Source organism: Mobula hypostoma, chromosome 2 (assembly GCF_963921235.1).
Source record: "Mobula hypostoma chromosome 2, sMobHyp1.1, whole genome shotgun sequence".
In the NCBI taxonomy this organism is placed as follows: Eukaryota; Metazoa; Chordata; class Chondrichthyes; order Myliobatiformes; family Myliobatidae; genus Mobula; species Mobula hypostoma.
In genome coordinates, this window is record NC_086098.1 from 83,196,632 (window position 1) to 83,215,335 (window position 18,704).

Sequence of the window (18,704 nt, forward strand, 5' to 3'; positions counted from 1 at the left end):
CTATGGGGTCAAGGCAGGAACCGGGTATTGATAGTAGATGATCAGCCATGATCTCAGAATGGTGGTGCAGGCTCGAAGGGCCGAATGGTCTACTTCTACACCTATTGTCTATTGTCTATTGAGTTCCTCCAGCATTTTGTGTGTGCCTCCTCTCACTCATTTCTTCTTGTTTTTGATATCCCCATCATAGAAAAAAATATTTTGACCATCTTCCCTATCCATAATCTTATATATTCCAATCTCACTACATATATTGCTTCATATTTGTGCTAACTCAGTGCTCTTGATTGGCTTTACTGTATTTTCAAGAGTGTGATGTTTGCATTTTTTTGTTTAATGGTGTTTTCTGACTCTTTCATATCCTCAAAAAACAGTCTTAAGTGATCTGCTCTTTGGCATTGACCCAACATTGAGGGATCCAACAGAAGTCAGATAGAAAAGGGCACATTGCCAATTCATGCTGAAGCTGGCTGTAATGTTGGTTTTGTGTCACAATAATTCATCTATCAATGGTATCAGACAGTTGCGCTTTTAACACTGAAACATATTGACAGATGCCTTTGTTTGTGTGGTACTTGAGCAGATCATAACAAGCTTGTGGTTGAATTTTCTGCAATCATTCAGTTACTCATAGTTTTTCATTTATTTTGACCTTGATTCAGTAAATAGCTTATTGATTTGGATTTAATTTTAAACCTATAGTAATGCATCGACTCTTCATCAAGAGCTATTTTAGGTTTGTATGTAGCTCTGGTGAATGTTGCCCTAATTTCTAAAATACATATTCTTTTAAAATTGGGTCCTCAGTTTGAACTATGTGTAAGTGTCAACAAAGGCCTGTGTAACTGTCGATATTTGTAAATTTTACTAGACATCTATTGTACTGAGGAGATGTGGGTAGTGGGTTATGCAGAGTGATTATGTAAACTAAGTACATTTCACTAGAAGAGGTTGAGGGGTAAAATAATTAATGCTATTTAGATTTGAAAAAGACTGGATATGGTCAACCAGAGCAGGCAATTTGACCTCATCCAGAACAGTGGAGTGAAAGGACACAGACTGCAGTTGAAGTGGGAGGCAGAATTAAGACTAATCAGCAAATACAGTAATTTAGTGAATGAATAACCGAGGAACAGACTCCCTACAGAGATGGTGGAAACAGTATTGATTTGTTCAATGCAAATTAGATAGATTTTTGTAGGAAATTAACACAATGAGATCCATTATAGGAATAATTTGAAACATGACGTTGTCCATGCTCGAGGAAGCACAGGAGACTGTGGATATCTGGTTCCCACAAATTTTCACCACTTGGGTTTTCCTCTCTCCATGTCATGACTGTTCTGCACTAATTAAAAGAGCTTGGTTGTTGCAATCAGTCAATGTCTCCACTGTTTCTGTAACATGCAACCAATGAGTTTAGAACATAGAACAATACAATCACAATGTTGTGGCATCCTTTTAGCCTCCTCCAAGTTCGATCTAACTCTTCCCTCTCAAATAGCTCTCCAATATTCTTTTGTACATGTGCCTATCTAAGAGTCTTAAATGTATGAATGTATCTGCTTCTACCATAACACCCAGAAAGGCATTCTACACATCCATCATTCTCTGTATTTAAAAAAAATCTTACCTCTGATGTTACCCTTAAATTTTACTCCACTCACCTTAAAATTTTGCCTTCTTGTATTAGCCATTTCCATCATGGGCAAATCGTGCTGGGTGTCCACTCTATCAATGCCTCTTATCATTTTCTATGCCTCTATCAACTCACCTCTCATCCTCCTTTGTTCCAAAGTGAAAAGCCCTAACTTGTTTAACTTTTCGCCATAAAACATGCTCTCTAATGCAGGCAGCATTCTGGTAAATCTCTTCTGCACCCTCTCTAAAGCTTCCACATCCTCCTATAATGAAGTAAGTAGAACTGAACACAATACTCCAAGTGTGGTATAACCAGAGTTTAAAGAGCTTCAATGTTACTTCACAGCTCTTGAATTCAATACCCCGACTAATGAAGGCCAACACACCGTATGCCTTCTTAACCACCTATCAGCTTGTGTTGCAACTTTGAGGGATCTACGTATTCTCCACACTGCTAAGAACTCAGTCATCAACCTTGTACTCTGCCTTCAGTCTTCAATTATTCAGAGTGCATCCACAGTTTTCTGGATTGAAGTCCACCTGCCACTTCTCAGCCAAGTTCTGCATCCTATCAATGTCCCGTTGTAACCTAAGACATTCTTTCACACTATCCACAACACCACCAATTTTTGTGTCATCTGCAACCTTACTAATCCACCTTTCCACTTCCTCATCCAAGTCATTTATGAAAATCACATAGAGCAGGGGTTCCAGAACAGATCTGTCAAGAACACCACTAGTCACAGACCTCCAGGTAGAGTACACCCCCAGCAGCTACTGCTCTCTGCCTTCTAAGGGCAAGCCAGTTCTGAATGTACACAGCCAAATTTCCCTGGATCCCATGTCTCCTGACTTTCTGAATAAGCTTATCATAGGTTTGGTCCTTTACAATTTTCTTGAGCTTGGTTCAAAGTTTAAAGTAAATTTATTATCAAAGTACTGTACATATCTGTCACCATATACACCCCTGTATTCATTTTATTGTGGGCATTCACAGTAAATACAGAAAACACCATGGAATTAATGAAAGACTGCACCCAACAGCATGGACAAACAACCAATGTGCCAAAGAAAACAAACTGTGCAAATATAAAATCAGTTAATTAATTAATAGATAAATAAGCAAGCATGCAATAAATATCGAGAACATGAGATGAAAAGTCCATGAAAGTAAGACCATAGTTCAGTGATGGGGTGAGTGAAATTGAGTGAAGTTATCCCCTCTGGTTAAAGAGCCTGTTGGTTGAGGAGTAAAAGCTGTTCCATGACCTGGTGGTGTGAGTCCTGAGGCTCCTGTACCTTCTTCCTGATGGCAGCAGCAAGAAGGAAGAGTGGCCTGGATGGTGGAACGCTTGATGATAGAAGCTGCTTTCCTGCAACAGTACTCCATGTGGATGTGTTCAGTGGTGGGGAAGGCTTTACCCATGATGGACTGGGCCGTATCCACTACTTTTTGTAGGCTTTTCCATTCAAGGGCATTGGTGTTTCTATACCAAGTGGTGATGCAATCAGTCAATGTACTCTCCACCCCACACCTATAAAAGTTTGTCAAAGTTTTAGATGACACGTCAACTCTTCACAAACTTCTAAGGAAGTAGAAGCGCCACCGTGCTTTCTTCATAATGACCCTTATGTGCTGGACCCAGGACAGATCCTCTGAAATGAAAACACTGAGGAATTTAAAGTTGGTGGTAGGTGAGCGGGAATAACCCTGTCTTATTTATGTCCATCAATCTCTATATTCCTGTTCTCACTCCCCTCGCTTGCTCTGGCTTTTTTTAAACTCACATTTAAACTCATGACATTTTTTGTCTGCCACATTTTAAAACATAGTTGCTTCAAAATGTCAAAAATATATTTTAACAGAGGCAGTCATTTCATGCTTTCTTTTTTTAAACCTGATGCAGAAAATTTACAACACCTACCAACTTACAAACTTCTGACCCATAATATTTAACCTTCAATTGACTTCACAATATGTTTAATCAGAAATGCAACATTAAAAGGAAGACAAGCTAACTGAGCGTGTAAGTACAATGGTGCATGTTTCATTACATGGCACAACTATCCTGTTGCAAAACAGTGAATAAGCTGACCAAGGAAGAGTCATCAGATCCAGCAGTTTTTCCTTCATTATCCACTACTAATTCATAACTGTCAAATATGTGAACAAAATAACTTGGTTTATTCCTTGGGCAAGCAATGTCATTCCTGTTGGGTTTAGGCTATATGGTGGGATGATTTGAAAAGAAATCTTCCACCTTACAAAATAGTATGCCGGAGTTAAATATTTCCATTCTTGAAATGTAAACTAAAAAGAGTCTACACCAGAGAGGGTCCCCTCTGCTGGCCACAAAGAGGACAGTTGCAATGTTGTTCTTTATGGTCACTGATCTGCATTTAATTTGGCAGACATATCAGATGAACAATATTAGGTTGGTGGTTGTGAGAATTAGACAAACAAGAATTATGTCTACTATGAAGGGGCATAATTTTAAGATGATTGGAGGAAAGTATAGGAGGATGTCAGAGCTAACGTATTTTCCACAGAGAATGGTAAATACATGAAATACCTTGCCAGGAGTGGTGATATAGGCAGATGCATTAGGGGTGTGGAAGAAACTCTTAGATAGACTCATGCATGATAGTAAATGGAGGGCTATGTTGGAGGGAAGGGATAACTGATTATAGAGTCAGTTAAAGTCTGGTACAACATTGTGGGCCAAAGGGGCTGGACTGTACTGTAATGTTCTATGTTCTAATGCGATAGTTCTGTAGGACTACTTTCTGATAGGTATATGAAGGAATTTAAGGTGGGGGGTTATGTGGGAGGCAGGGTTTGAGGGTTCACACAACAAAGTGGGCTGAAGGGCCTGTACTGTGCTGTACTATTCTATGTTCTGTGTTCTATGTAATCATGAAGAGAATTGCACTGATTTGGCATGCCTGCTACCTAGAATGTTTTCATTTTCACCAGTTTCATTTACCTTACTAATAGAATTTTTAAGTCTTCTCCAGTGAATGTTGCCAGTTTCTTTATCTACAAACACGAGAAAATCTGCAGATGCTGGAAATCCAAGTAACACACAAAATGTTGGAGGAACTCAACCAGTCAGGCAGCATCTATGGAAAAGAATAAACAGTCAATGTTTCATGCTTTATCCTTAAAGTTGTCCTTTCCAAAGGGGAAAAAATCTTTTTGTTATATTTGGATACAAGTCATTCTGATGACATTTATTCAAAACATTCTTGAGTATATAGTTTGATCCCTTTGAGGAAAAAAATACTTTAGATGCATTTGAGATGCCGTTATGAAAACTAGTTTATCTTTAATGTTCACTCAGAATAGATTATTCAGTGGCAGTGTTCAGCAGATTTGAGAACAGATTCGGTTTGAACACTATGTACTTTAGGACTGTTGTGTAGTTTTTATACTTGGACCTTGCAAATGATTCCTAATACTAGAGGAGCACCTTGGTTCCCAGAAAAATGGTGGACTATAGATTCTTAGTTATTAAGTTAAAGTTTCTACCTTGATTTTACTACCTTGATGATAATCTATTTACTTTTTATTGTGAGCACATGATAATATGAGCACACAGAAGCTTGCCCAAATAGAAACTGAAGAATTTCAGACCCATATGTGATTAGTCGACTCTTTTGAATATCCAGTGTAGTACAAAAAGAAATCACAAATAGCCCAAACTGTCAAACAAAATTTGAGTTACTGATAACCAGCTCGGGCAATTGGACACTGGTCGGATGGCTGCAGTCTGTGGTGGCATGGACAATATTGATGGGAAAAACTGATGCTGTAGTTACCAGGCAGGCAGAATGGGTTCAACCTGTTGTTGGGTTTGGTTATTAACTGGCTCTTTGTCACTTAGCATCATAGGCTTCAGTATTATCCAGTTTCTATAGTATGCAAAGGTAAACTACCTTGATTTAGTGAAGAAGCTAGGAATAGAGTTTTTTAGAATTATCAGCGAATAGTTTCAGTCCAGCACTATAAAAGAGGGAAGTTCATTAACAGCAATGATGCCACTCTGCATTAAGAACAGATTGGATTCCACAATATTGGTGTCAAATGTGACTTTAATCCTCTGATGGGGTTTCCTCAAATCTAGAACATAGAACCTTACAGCACAGTACAAGCCCTTCAGCCCACTATGTTGTACCAACCTTTTACCCTACTCCATAATCAACCTAAGTTCTTCTCTCCTGCATAGCCCTCCATTTTTCTTTCATCTATGTGCCTATCTAATGTCCCTAATGTCATTGCCTCTACTGTCATCCATTGCTGTGTGTTCTACGTACCTACCACTCTGTGTTTACCTAGTTGATGTATTTGGTGACACTCTCAAATAATGGCAGTTGAGTAGATTTGCAAAGTAGCCTTGATATAACTAGTTTGAAAATCAATCATTTAAAATGCGTACAATTTGATCAGTCTGTAACAACAACAATGTGCCCAAAGCCTCGAATGTTAGAACCAAAAGTATTGGTAGAAATAACTCATGAAAATCCATGATTAGCCTTTTCAGAACTAAACTCTTATAAAGAGTGAAAATGGGTAGTTTGACATGGGAATTTGCCAATTCTTTAAGATAAATTGATGCATGCATATTAATTGAATAATAAATGCTGTTTTATGCTTTATCTAATAAACTTCCTTCATGAAATCCTCATTCTGTTCTAATTAAGATTAACTGTTGCTAAAACTAATTTTGATGGACAGTGCCAAAGGCACACGAAATGCAAGTGCATTAATTTGATGACTTTAAATGCTCACCATTTAAAGTAAATTGGAAGCATTTAAACTAATTATTTCATGGATTTTACTGAAATGGTGTGCAAAATTATTTGTTAAAACACAATTGAATCTGATTTAAAATCAAGGTGTTATTTAATCAAGAACCACCGTAGGATATTAAACACAGGGTAATGAACCAAAAAGACTTGTCCTATTAGGGTATGGGCAGAAGACTTTCTGGTGGATGCCTGGTTTTACATATCCAAAGACACAATGCAGAGGTAATGAAGCTGTGTATGAATGGTGTAAATAGAGCCAAGGTATCTGAGCCCCAGCCGAGGCGACGTGTTGTGTCCTTGAGCAAGGCACTTAAGCACACCTTGGTCTGCAACGACACTGGTGCCAAGCTGTATGGGTCCTAATGCCCTTCCCTTGGACAACATTGGTGTCGTGGAGAGGGGAGACTTGCAGCATGGGCAACTGCTGGTCTTCCATACAACCTTGCCCAGGCCTGCACCCTGGAGAATGAAGACTTTCCAGGCGCAGATCCATGGTCTCGCAAGACTAACGGATCTGAAGGATGTGTAAAGGTGGTAGTAATATTTTCATTATTATCAGTGTTTAAACTTTTTTTAATTTTGAATTTTGTTTATCTAAGAAAGTGTTTTTCTTGATCAACCTGATATGACCTTGACAACAGAAGACAAGACAATCTATATGCTCAAAGTTTGAACAGCCAGCGGCAGCTGTGACAGAGGCAGCAATGACTAACACAGATGAAAACCTCAGCAAAAAATAAATCCAGATTTTAAGAGTGGAAGTAAAACATAGAAAACCTAGAGCACAATACAGGCCCTTCGGCCCACAATGCTGTGCCAAACATGTACTTACTTTAAAAATTACCTAGGGTTACCCATAGCCCTCTATTTTTCTAAGCTCCATGTACCTATCCAGGAGTCTCTTAAAAGACCCTATCGTTTCCACCTCCATCACCGGCAGCCCATTGCATGCACCCACCACTCTCTGCGTAAAAAAACTTAACTCTGACATCTCCGCTGTACCTACTTCCAAGCACTTAAAACTGTGCCCTTTTGTGTTAGCCGTTTCAGCCCTGGGAAAAAGCCTCTGACTGTCCACATGATCAATGCCTCTCATACAGTGGCATGCAAAGGTTTTCTTCTGATGACTCTTCCATGGAGGTCATATTTGAGTAGGTGTCGCTGCACAATAGAACAGTGCACCACCACTCCAGAGTCTGCTAAATCTTCCTGAAGGTCTTTTGCAGTCAAACGGGAGTTCTGATTTGCCCTTCTAGCAATCCTGCGAGCAGTTCTCTTGGAAAGTTTTCATGGTCTTCCAGACCTCAACTTGACCTCCACCATTCCTGTTAACTGCCATTTCTTAATTACATTACGAACTGAGGAAACAGCTACCTGAAAACGCTTTGCTAACTTCTTATAGCCTTCTCCTGCTTTGTGAGCATCATTTATTTTAATTTTCAGAGTGCTAGGCAGCTGCTTAGAGGAGCCTATGGCTGCTGATTGTTGGGACACGGTTTGAGGAGTCAAGCTATTTATAAAGCTTTGAAATTTGCATCACCTGGCCTTTCCTAATGATGACTGTGAACAAGCCATAGCCCTAACAAGCTAGTTAAGGTCTGAGACCTTGGTAAAAGTTATCTGAGAGCTCACATCTCTTGGGGTGCCCAAACTTTTGCATGGTGCTCCCTTCCTTTTTTTCACTCTAAAATTGTAGAAAACAAAAATAATACACTAATTTTGCTTAAAATGTTGAAAAGAATGTTTCATCTCTAACTTTATGACTTTTGGAGATCAGTTCACCTTCTACTCACCTAACTATTCATAGTAACAGAAATTTTGACCAGGGGTGCCCAAACTTTTGCATGCCACTGTATATCTCTATCAGGTCCGCTCTCATCCTCCGTTGCTCCAAGGAGAAAAGGCCTGTTCACTCAACCTATTCTCATAAAGCATGCTCCCCTATCCAGGTATCATAAATCTCCTCTGCACCCTTTATGTAGTTTCCACATCCTTCCTGTAGTGAGGTGACCAGAACTGAGCAACAAATGGGGCCTGATCAGGGTTCTATATAGCTGTAACATTACCTCTCGGCTCTTGAATTCAATCCCATGGTTGATGAAGGCCAATGCACCTCATGCTTTCTTAACCACACAGTCAACCTGCGCAACAGCTTTGAGTATCCTATGGACTCGGACCCCAAAATCCCTCTGATCCTCCTCACTGCCAAGAGTCTTATCATTAATGCTATATTCTGCCATCATATTTGACCTACCAAAATGAACCACCTCACTATTATCTGGGTTGAACACCATCTGCCACTTCTCAGCCCAGTTTTGCATCCTATCAATGTCCCACTGTAACCTCTGACAGCCCTTCACACTATCCACAACACCCCCAACCTTTGTGTCATCAGCAAATTTACTAACCCATCCCTCCACTTCCTCATCCAGGTCATTTATAAAAATCACGAAGAGAAGGGATCTCAGAACAGATCCCTAAGACACACCACTGATCACCAACCTCCATGCAGAATATGACCCATCTACAACTACCCTTTGCCTTCTGTGAACAAGCCAATTCTGGATCCACAAAGCAAGATCCCCTTGGATCCCATGCCTCCTTACTTTCTCAATAAGCCTTGCATGGGGTACCTTATCAAATGCCTTGCTGAAATCCATATACACTACATCTACTGCTCTATCTTCATCAATGTGTTTAGTCACACCCTCAAAAAATTCAATCAGGCTCCTAAAGCACGACCTGCCTTTGACAAAGCTATGCTGACTATTCCTAATCATATTATGCCTCTCCAAATGTTCTTAAATCCTGCCTCTCATGATCTTCTCCATCAACTTACCAACCACTGAAGTAAGACTCAACGGTCTATAATTTCCTGGGCTATCTGTATGTCATCCCTACAATCGCCAAGGTCCTTTTCCATAGCGAATATTGAAGCAAAGTATTCATTATGTACGTCAGCTATCTCCTCCAGTTCCATACACACTTTTCCGCTATCACACTTGATTGGTCCTATTCTCTCACGTATTCTCCTCTTGCTCTTCACATAATTGTAGAATGCCTTGGGGTTTTCCTTTATCCTGCTCACCAAGGTCTTCTCATGGCCCCTTCTCACTCTCCTAATTTCATTCTTAAGCTCCTTCCTGCTAGCTTTATAATTTTCTAGATCTCTATCAATACCTAGTTTTTTGAACCTTTTGTAAGCTTTTCTTTTCTTCTTGACTAGATTTTCACAAGCCTTTGTACACCATGGTTCCTTGTACTCTACCATCCTTTCCCTATCTCACTAGCATGTACCTATGCAGAACACTATGTAAATATCCCCTGAACATTTGCCACATTTGTGCCATACATTTCCTGATAACATCTGTTCCCGATTTATACTTCCAAGTTCCAGCCTGATAGCTTCATATTTCCCCTTACTCCAATTAAACGCTTTCCTAACTTGTCTGTTCCTATTCCTCTCCAATGCTATGGTAAAGGAGATACAATTGTGATCACTATCTCCAAAATGCTCTCCCACTGAGAGACCTGACACTTGACCAGGTTTATTTCCCAATACTAGATCAAGTACACCCTCTCCTCTTGTAGGCTTATCCACATATTGTGTCAAAAACCTTCCTGAACACACCTAACAAACTCCACCCCATCTGAACCCCTTGCTCTAGGGCAATGCCAGTTAATATTGGGGAAATTAAAATCTCCCATCACAACAATCCTGTTATTACCGCACTTTTCCAGAATCTGTCTCCCTATCTGCTCCTCGATGTCCCTGTTATTATTGGGTGGTCTATAAAAAACACACAGTAGATTTATTGACCCCCTTCCTGTTTCTAACTTCCACCCACAGAGACTCAGTAGACAATCCCTTCATGACTTCCTCCTTTTCTGCAGCCATGACACTATGTCTGATCAGCAATGCCACACCCCAACCTCTTTTGCCTCCCTCCTTGTCCTTTCTGAAACATCTAAAGCCTGGCACTCTAAGTAGCCATTGCTGCCCCTGAGCCATCCAAGTCTCTGTAATGGCCACAATATCATAGCTCCAAGTACCTATCCATGCTCTAAGCTCATCCTCTTTGTTCATGATACTCCTTGCGTTAAAATAGACATATCTCAAATCATCAGTCTGAGCACTTCCCCCTCTCACACTGTCTACAAGCTTTCTCAATTTGTGAGCCAACCTCCCCTTCCTCCATCTCTTCAGTTTGCTTCCCACCCCCCAGCAATTCTATTTTTAAACTTTCCCCAGTCGCCTTAGCAAACCTCCCCGCCAGGATATTGGTCCCCCTCAGGTTCAAGTGCAACCCGTCCTTTTTGTACAGGTCACGCCTGCCCGAAAAGAGATCCCAATGATCCAGAAATCTGAATCCCTACCCCCTGCTCCAATCCCTCAGCCATGCATTTTTCCTCCACCCCACTCTATTCCTACACTCACTGTCACGTGGCACAGGCAGTAATCCCAAAATTACTGCCTTTGAAGTCCTGCTTCTCGGCTTCCTTCCTAACTTCCTGTAGTCTGTTTTCAGGACCCGCTCCCTTTTCCTACCAATATGTACCATGACCTCTGGCTATTAACCTTCTCACTTCTGGATATCATGGATGTGATCAGAAACATCCCGGACCCTGGCACCTGAGAGGCAAACTGCCATCCATGTTTCTTTCCTGCGTCCTGACCCCCTAATTATAGAGTCCCCTATCACTGCTGCCATCCTCTTCCTTTCCTTACCCTTCTGAGCCACAGGGCCAGACCCTGTGCCAAAGGTGCGACCACTATTGCTTCCCCCAGGTAGTTCGTTCCCCTCCCCCCCCCCCAAACAGTACTCAAACAGGAGTACTTATTGTTAAAGGGGATAGCCACTGGGTACTCTCTAGTATCTGACTCTTCCCTCTCCTGACTGTTACCCACTTATCTGTCTCCCGAGGCCCCAGTGTGACTACTTGCTTATAGCTCTTCTCTATCACCTCCTCACTTCCGCTGACCAGACAAAGGTCATCGAGCTGCATCTCCAGTTCCCTAAGGAGCTGCATCTCCAGTTCCCTAAGGAGCTGCAGCTAAGTAGAGGATATGAAGTGCCTCCACTGAGATTGAATACCTAGATGGATGGAGCTTTTTTTTTTATTTTCACCAAAAAAATTGTTTCCTTTGACTCAGAGCTACCCTCATAAGACATCAGGCCCCGACGTTGTACCCAGCAGGTACTGAAAACCTGTGCCAGCCAACTGGCGGAGGTATTTAAAAACATTTTCAACCCCTCAGTGCTGCAGTCGGAGGTTTGATCTGCTTCAAATGAGTATCAATCATACCAGTGCCCAAGCAGAGCAGGGTGAGCTGCCTCAACAAATATCACCCAGTAGCAGTCACGTCTAGTATAATAAAGTGCTTTGAGAGGTTGGTAATGGCTAGAATTAACTCCTGCCTGAGCAAGAACCTAGACCCACTGCAGTTTGCCTACCCCTGCAAGTCTGCAGTGGATGCAATCTCACTGGCTGTCCTCTCTACCTTGGACAATAGTCATACCTACATCAGGCTTATTGATTATAGCTCAGCATACAACACCACATTCCTCTCAGTATTAATCAACAAGCTTCAAAACCTGGGCCTTTGTACCTCCAATCTTTGATTTTTGACTTCCTCATCAGGGGACCACAGTTCAGTATGAATCTTTAATAACATCTCCTCACTGGCAATCAACACAGATGCCCCTTAAGGATGTGAGCTTAGCTCACTGCTGAACTCTCTTACACTTGTGACCGTGTAGCTAGGCACAGCTTAAATGCCATCTATAAATTCACACATGACACCACTGTTGTTGGCAGAATTTCTGATGGTAATATGGAAGCTTACAGGAGTGAAATATATCATCTAATCGAGTGTTGATGCAGCAACAACCTTGCACTCAACATCGGCAAGACCAGGACATTGATGGTGGACATCAGGAAGAAGTTGAGGGAATACACACCAGTCTTCATTGAGGGGTCAGCAGTGGAAAGGGTGAGCAGTTTCAAGTTCCTGGGTGTCAGCATCTCAGAGGATCTATCCTGGGCCCAACATATTGTCGCAGGCATGTCAGTGGTTATACTTCATTAGGTGTTTGAGGAGATTTGATATGTCAACATTGAATGCAGCAAATTTCTACAGATGTACTGTGGAGGCCATTTTGATTGGTTGCATCACAACCTAACAAGAAGGGGCTAATGTACAGGATAGTAAGAGTTGGGCTGGACTGGAACCAATGTCCTAGGGGGAGCGTTTGCTTCTGTTGTTCAGGAGGATTTAAACTAATGTGGCAGGGGGATGGGAACAAGTGCAGAGAGACAGAGAGGTGTAAAATGAGGGTAGAAGCAAGAAGTAGGAAGGTGAAAAGTAAAAGTGGCAGGCAGGCAAATCCAGGGCAAAAATCAAAAAAGGCCACTTTTCAACATAATTGTATAAGGGCTAAGAGTGTTGTAAAAACAAGCCTGAAGACTTTGTGTGTCAAGGCAAGGAGCATTCGTAACAAGGTGGATGAATTGAATGTGCAGATAGTTATTAATGAATATGATATAGTTGGGATCACAGAGACATGGCTCCAGGGTGACCAAGGATGGGAGCTCAACATTCAGGAGTATTCAATATTCAGGAGGGATAGATATGAAAGAAAAGGAGGTGGGATAGCATTCCTGGTTAGAGAGGAGATTAACGCAATAGAAAAGAAGGACATTAGCCGGGATGATGTGGAATCGATATGGGTAGAGCTGCATAACAGTAAGGGGCAGAAAACGCTGGTGGGAGTTGTGTACAGGCCACCTAACAGTAGTAGTGAGGTTGGGGATGGCATTAAACAGGAAATTAGAAATGAGTGCAATAAAGGAACAGCAGTTATAATGGGTGACTTCAATCTACATATAGATTGGGTGAACCAAATTGGTAAGGGTGCTGAGGAAGAGGATTTCTTGGAATGTATGTGGTATGGTTTTCTGAACCAACATGTCAAGGAACCAACTAGAGAGCAGGCCATTCTAGACTGGGTATTGAGCAATGAGGAAGGGTTAATTAGCAATCTTGTCGTGAGAGGCCCCTTGGGTAAGAGTGACCATAATATGATGGAATTCTTTATTAAGATGGAGAGTGATATAGTTAATTCAGAAACAAAGGTTCTGAACTTAAAGAAGGGTAACTTTGAAGGTATGAGACGTGAATTTGCTAAGATAGACTAGCAAATGATACTTAAAGGGTTGACATTGGATATGCAATGGCAAGCATTTAAAGATTGCATGGACGAACTACAACAATTGTTCATCCCAGTTTGGCAAAAGAATAAACCAGGGAAGGTAGTGCACCTGTGGCTGACAAGAGAAATTAGGGATAGTATCAATTCCAAAGAAGAAATATACAAATTAGCCAGAAAAAGTGGCTCACCTGAGGATTGGGAGAAATTCAGAGTCCAACAGATGAGGACAAAGGGCTTAATTAGGAAAGGGAAAAAAGATTGTGAGAGAAAGCTGGCAGGGAACATAAAAACTGACTGTAAAAGCTTTTATAGATATGTGAAAAGAAAAAGATTGGTTAAGACAAATGTAGGTCCCTTACAGTCAGAAACAGGTGAATTGATCATGGGGAACAAGGACATAGCAGACCAATTGAATAACTACTTTGGTTCTGTCTTCACTAAGGACATAAATTATCTTCCGGAAATAGTAGGGGACTGAGGGTCTAGTGAGATGGAGGAACTGAGGGAAATACATGTTAGTAGGGAAGTGGTGTTAGGTAAATTGAAGGGATTAAAGGCAGATAAATCCCCAGGGCCAGATGGTCTGCGTCCCAGAGTGCTTAAGGACGTAGCCCAAGAAATAGTGGATGCATTAGTGATAATTTTTCAAAACCCTTTAGATTCTGGATTAGTTCCTGAGGATTGGAGGGTGGCTAATGTAACCCCACTTTTTAAAAAAGGAGGGAGAGAGAAACCGGGGAACTATAGACCGGTTAGCCTGACGTCGGTGGTGGGGAAAATGCTAGAGTCAGTTATCAAAGATGTGATAACAGCACATTTGGAAAGCGGTGAAATCATCAGACAAAGTCAGCATGGATTTGTGAAAGGAAAATCATGTCTGACGAACATCACAGAATTTTTTGAGGATGTAACCAGTAGAGTGGATAGGGGAGAACCAGTGGATGTGGGATATTTGGATTTTCAAAAGGCTTTTGACAAGGCCCCACACAGGAGATTAGTGTGCAAACTTAAAGCACACGGTATTGGGGGTATGGTATTGATGTGGATAGAGAATTCGTTGGCAGACAGGAAGCAAAGAGTGGGAATAAACAGGACCTTTTCAGAATGGCAGGCAGTGCCTAGTGGGGTACCGCAAGGCTCAGTGCTGGGACCCCAGTTGTTTACAATATATATTAATGACTTGGATGAGGGAATTAAATGCAGCATCTCCAAGTTTGCGGATGACACGAAGCTGGGTGGCAGTGTTAGCTGTGAGGAGGATGCTAAGAGGATGCAGGGTGACTTGGATAGGTTAGGTGAGTGGGCAAATTCATGGCAGATGCAATTTAATGTGGATCAATGTGAGGTTATTCACATTGGTGGCAAGAACAGGAAAACAGATTATTATCTGAATGGTGGCCGATTAGGAAAAGGGGAGGTGCAACGAGACCTGGTGTCATTGTACACCCGTCACTGAAAGTGGGCATGCAGGTACAGCAGGTGGTGAAAAAGGCGAATGGTATGCTGGCATTCATAGCAAGAGGATTCGAGTACAGGAGCAGGGAGGTACTACTGCAGTTGTACAAGACCTTAGTGAAACCACACCTGGAGTATTGTGTGCAGTTTTGGTCCCCTAATCTGAGGAAAGACATCCTTGCCATAGAGAGAGTACAAAGAAGGTTCACCAGATTGATTCCTGGGATGGCAGGACTTTCATATGATGAAAGACTGGATCGACTAGGCTTATACTCTCTGGAATTTAGAAGATTGAGGGGGGATCTGATTGAAACATATAAAATTCTAAAGGGATTGGACAGGCTAGATGCAGGAAGATTGTTCCCGATGTTGGGGAAGTCCAGAACGAGGGGTCACAGTTTGAGGATAAAGGGGAAGCCTTTTAGGACCGAGAGAGGAAAAACTTCTTCACACAGAGAGTGGTGAATCTGTGGAATTCTCTGCCACAGGAAACAGTTGAGGCCAGTTCATTGGCTCTATTTAAGAGGGAATTAGATAAGGCCCTTGTGGCTAAAGGGATCAGAGGATATGGAGAGAAGGCAGGTACAGGGTTCTGAGTTGGATGATCAGCCATGATCATACTGAATGGCAGTGCAGGCCCGAAGGGCCGAATGGCCTACTCCTGCACCTATTTTCTATGTTTCTATGAGCCTTCAGAGACTTGTAAACTAAGCCAGCTCCCCTCCCACCATCGAGGACATCTTCCAAAGGTGGCGCATTCCACCATTATGAACCCTCACCATTTGGAACCTACCCTCTTCTCATTACTACCATCACAGAGGAGGTACAGGGGCCTGAAGACCTGCACTCAATGTTTTAGGAACAGCTTCTCACCCTCTACCATCTGATTTCTGAATGATCCATGAACACCACACTACCTTCATCATCGTATATATTTATTTTTGTTGTAACTTTGTTATGCCTGTACTGTATGGCTACCACAAATAACAAATTTCACAACATATCTCAGTGATAATAAACCTGATTCAGATTATGCTAAATTATTCCATTCTACAATGTGCCTGAGTGAGACTGCATTAACTGTGTACTGTACATAGATGACCATGTGATACTGCTTTCTTGAGTGTGTCTGAGATGATCTTTGCATGTATGAATGTGTCCATGTGCAGATATGATTATCCAGTTATGCAGTGTGCATGTATGGACGGATGGCTGTGTTAGATTATGTATAAAGGTATGTGTCTGGATGAGACTGTGGTTGCACTCTGACTTTGTGGTTTTGTCAGATTGAATGTGCTTTCTTAAGTTTATGTTTAAGTCTTTGCATAAATGTCTGTATGCAACTAGCTGTGTGAAACTCCATCTTTGTGTATACATTTATGGGTAGGAGGTTTTTGCATCAGTCATGCTGACACAGCAGTTCATGGAACGTTCCACTCACTATAAATAAATACAGATTAAACAGGATTGATTGAAACTTTTAAATTCTGCATCCTGCCAGCAGGATCTGTGAAATTGATGACTTTACATTCGTCTCGTGTAATGTGATTCCTCTTAAACTCCCAAGTGAAGTAAAAATGCTGCCATCTGTTCTCATTAGCAGCTTGTTTAAGATGAGTTTGCTCTGAATACCAACCATGTTTAAAAGTTTTATGTAACGAAAGCAGTATTCCATTGCTGAACTGTTTTATTCCCCGGCTCACAATTATTTGCAATGGTTTTATTCAATAATCTCAGTATCGCCCTCTAGCACCACTATGAGTGAGTTTAGTAATAAATTATAACAACTTTAATTATATGGCATTCTATAAGAAGAGGTAGTAAAGAGCTAGTATTTCTGCTTTTAAAGAGGAAGAAAACTGAATCTATACTTATTCTTAAATTAATTACTTAAACTTAAGAATTCTGTGCCTAACCGTATCTGAAATAATTAATCTAACAGAACATCTAACAATGTTAAAACACTAAATGAAAACTGCATGAAGAAAATCAGAGTATTAATTGAAGCAACACACACAAAATGTTGGAGAAGCTCAGTAAGCCAGGGCAGCATCTATGGAAAAGAGTACAGTCAACGTTTCAGGCTGAAACCCTTCAGCAGTACTGGAGATTAATTGAAGCTACTACATTATACAAACCCAAGTGGCTTGCTGATGTTAGTCAAGATGGGAATTAAGTTATATCTCTGGCCTTCCACCCATCTGCCCTGTTCAGATTCTACCCAAGGAATATTGCTCGTCAGTTGGCATCACTGGCTGCCACGCCCAACACAGTATCATCCAGAAGGTTGAACCCCTTGGGTATTATCTTGTCCTCTGTGTTATTTATAAATGTAAACAGAAGCACAAATACTGACCTTATTCCTGGCAGTACCTCAGGGTTGAGGCTGACTTGATTCAAATCCAGTCAATCACATCAGATCATCTTCATGTCCGTTGTTGATATTTTTGTACATTTAAATTCTTTAGAAATATACAGTCAAATTTCAATTTCTGGATGATTGTATTTGAGATTCTGTTATCAGCATAGAGTGTGGTCGCTACCCAAATCAGTGCTTTCAGGAGACAGTAATGCACTTTGTAGCCCTTTCATTTTCATATTCCATCTGAGTAGCCTCCAACCTGACTACATGAACATCAATTTATCTAACTTCTGGTAATTTCCTTCCCCCCCCCACCCCGCCGTTTTTCCACTAACCCATTCAGACTCCCCTCTTACCCCTTCTCCTCACCGGCCCATCACTTCCCTCTAATTCCCCTCCATCCCTTTCTTCCATGATCTACTGTCATCTCCTATCACATTCCTTTTTTCAGCTCTTTATCTCTTCCACCTATCACCTCCCAGTTTCTCACTTACTTCATCCATACCCCTCACCTGGTTTCAATTATTATCTGCCAGCTTGTACTCCTTTCCCTATTCCCATCTTCATGTTTTGGCCTCTGCCCCCTTCCTTTCCCTACGAAGGATCTTGGCCTGAAGTGTGAACTGTTTATTCCTTTTCCATAGATGCTGCCTGGCCTGCTGAGTCCCTCCAGCATTTTGTGTGCATTGCTCTGGATTTCCAGCATCTACAAAATCTGTTGTATTTGGTGTAATAGCACTCCCTTTGCATACGCACCCCACTTCCTGCTACTGCTCCCCCTCCTTCCACAGAAGCTTTCCTGGACAATTCACATCTAACCCCTGGGAAACCGCATTTCATTCAGAGCTCCCAGTTACATTGCGGAAAAGTCTTTGCTATATTTTAAGATGGATAAGCTACCATAGGCCAAATTTCTATTCTCATCTTTCATGCCATTTCTGTGATTACAACTAAATTATTAATCTGGTACTGATGGTCTCGGGTTGCTTGCATGTCCCGTATTTAGTTTCTTAGAGACTGCTTTTTTTTTCCACTTTCTATCTTTCTCTAAGGTAGGTATGAACAAATGATAGTTTGTGAAGTATTTAAAAGTAATTTATCTCCCTTGATGCTTTCATCTAGGGGAAATACTGCAAACACCATTACTGGGAAAGTGAATCAGTTGGAGACGATTCTCATTCAACTTCAGGATGACCTTCGAAAGGTACCAACTCTTAACT

At 41.3% G+C, this 18,704-nt stretch overlaps 2 protein-coding genes across 6 annotated transcripts in view; one reads left to right on the forward strand and one right to left on the reverse strand.

The window, feature by feature from the left end:
• Positions 1-18,704, forward strand: part of LOC134341524 (signal-induced proliferation-associated 1-like protein 2) — a 521,779-nt gene that overhangs the window by 496,967 nt on the left and 6,108 nt on the right. For all 3 annotated transcript variants that reach the window (XM_063039398.1, XM_063039402.1, XM_063039409.1), the window contains one exon: positions 18,607-18,688. In XM_063039398.1, the coding sequence (XP_062895468.1) occupies positions 18,607-18,688 (82 nt within the window). The remainder of the gene's footprint in view (positions 1-18,606; positions 18,689-18,704) is intronic.
• disc1 (DISC1 scaffold protein) overlaps positions 2,287-18,704 on the reverse strand; it is a 208,166-nt gene continuing 191,748 nt past the window's right edge. For 2 of the 3 annotated variants that reach the window (XR_010016778.1, XR_010016777.1), the window contains 2 exons: positions 4,629-4,764; positions 2,287-3,297 (listed from right to left, as the gene is read on the reverse strand). The gene's annotated coding sequence lies outside the window, so the exon portion shown is untranslated. Of the gene's footprint in view, positions 3,312-4,628; positions 4,765-18,704 lie in introns of all 3 variants that reach the window. The other variant, XR_010016779.1, reaches the window with a different exon arrangement.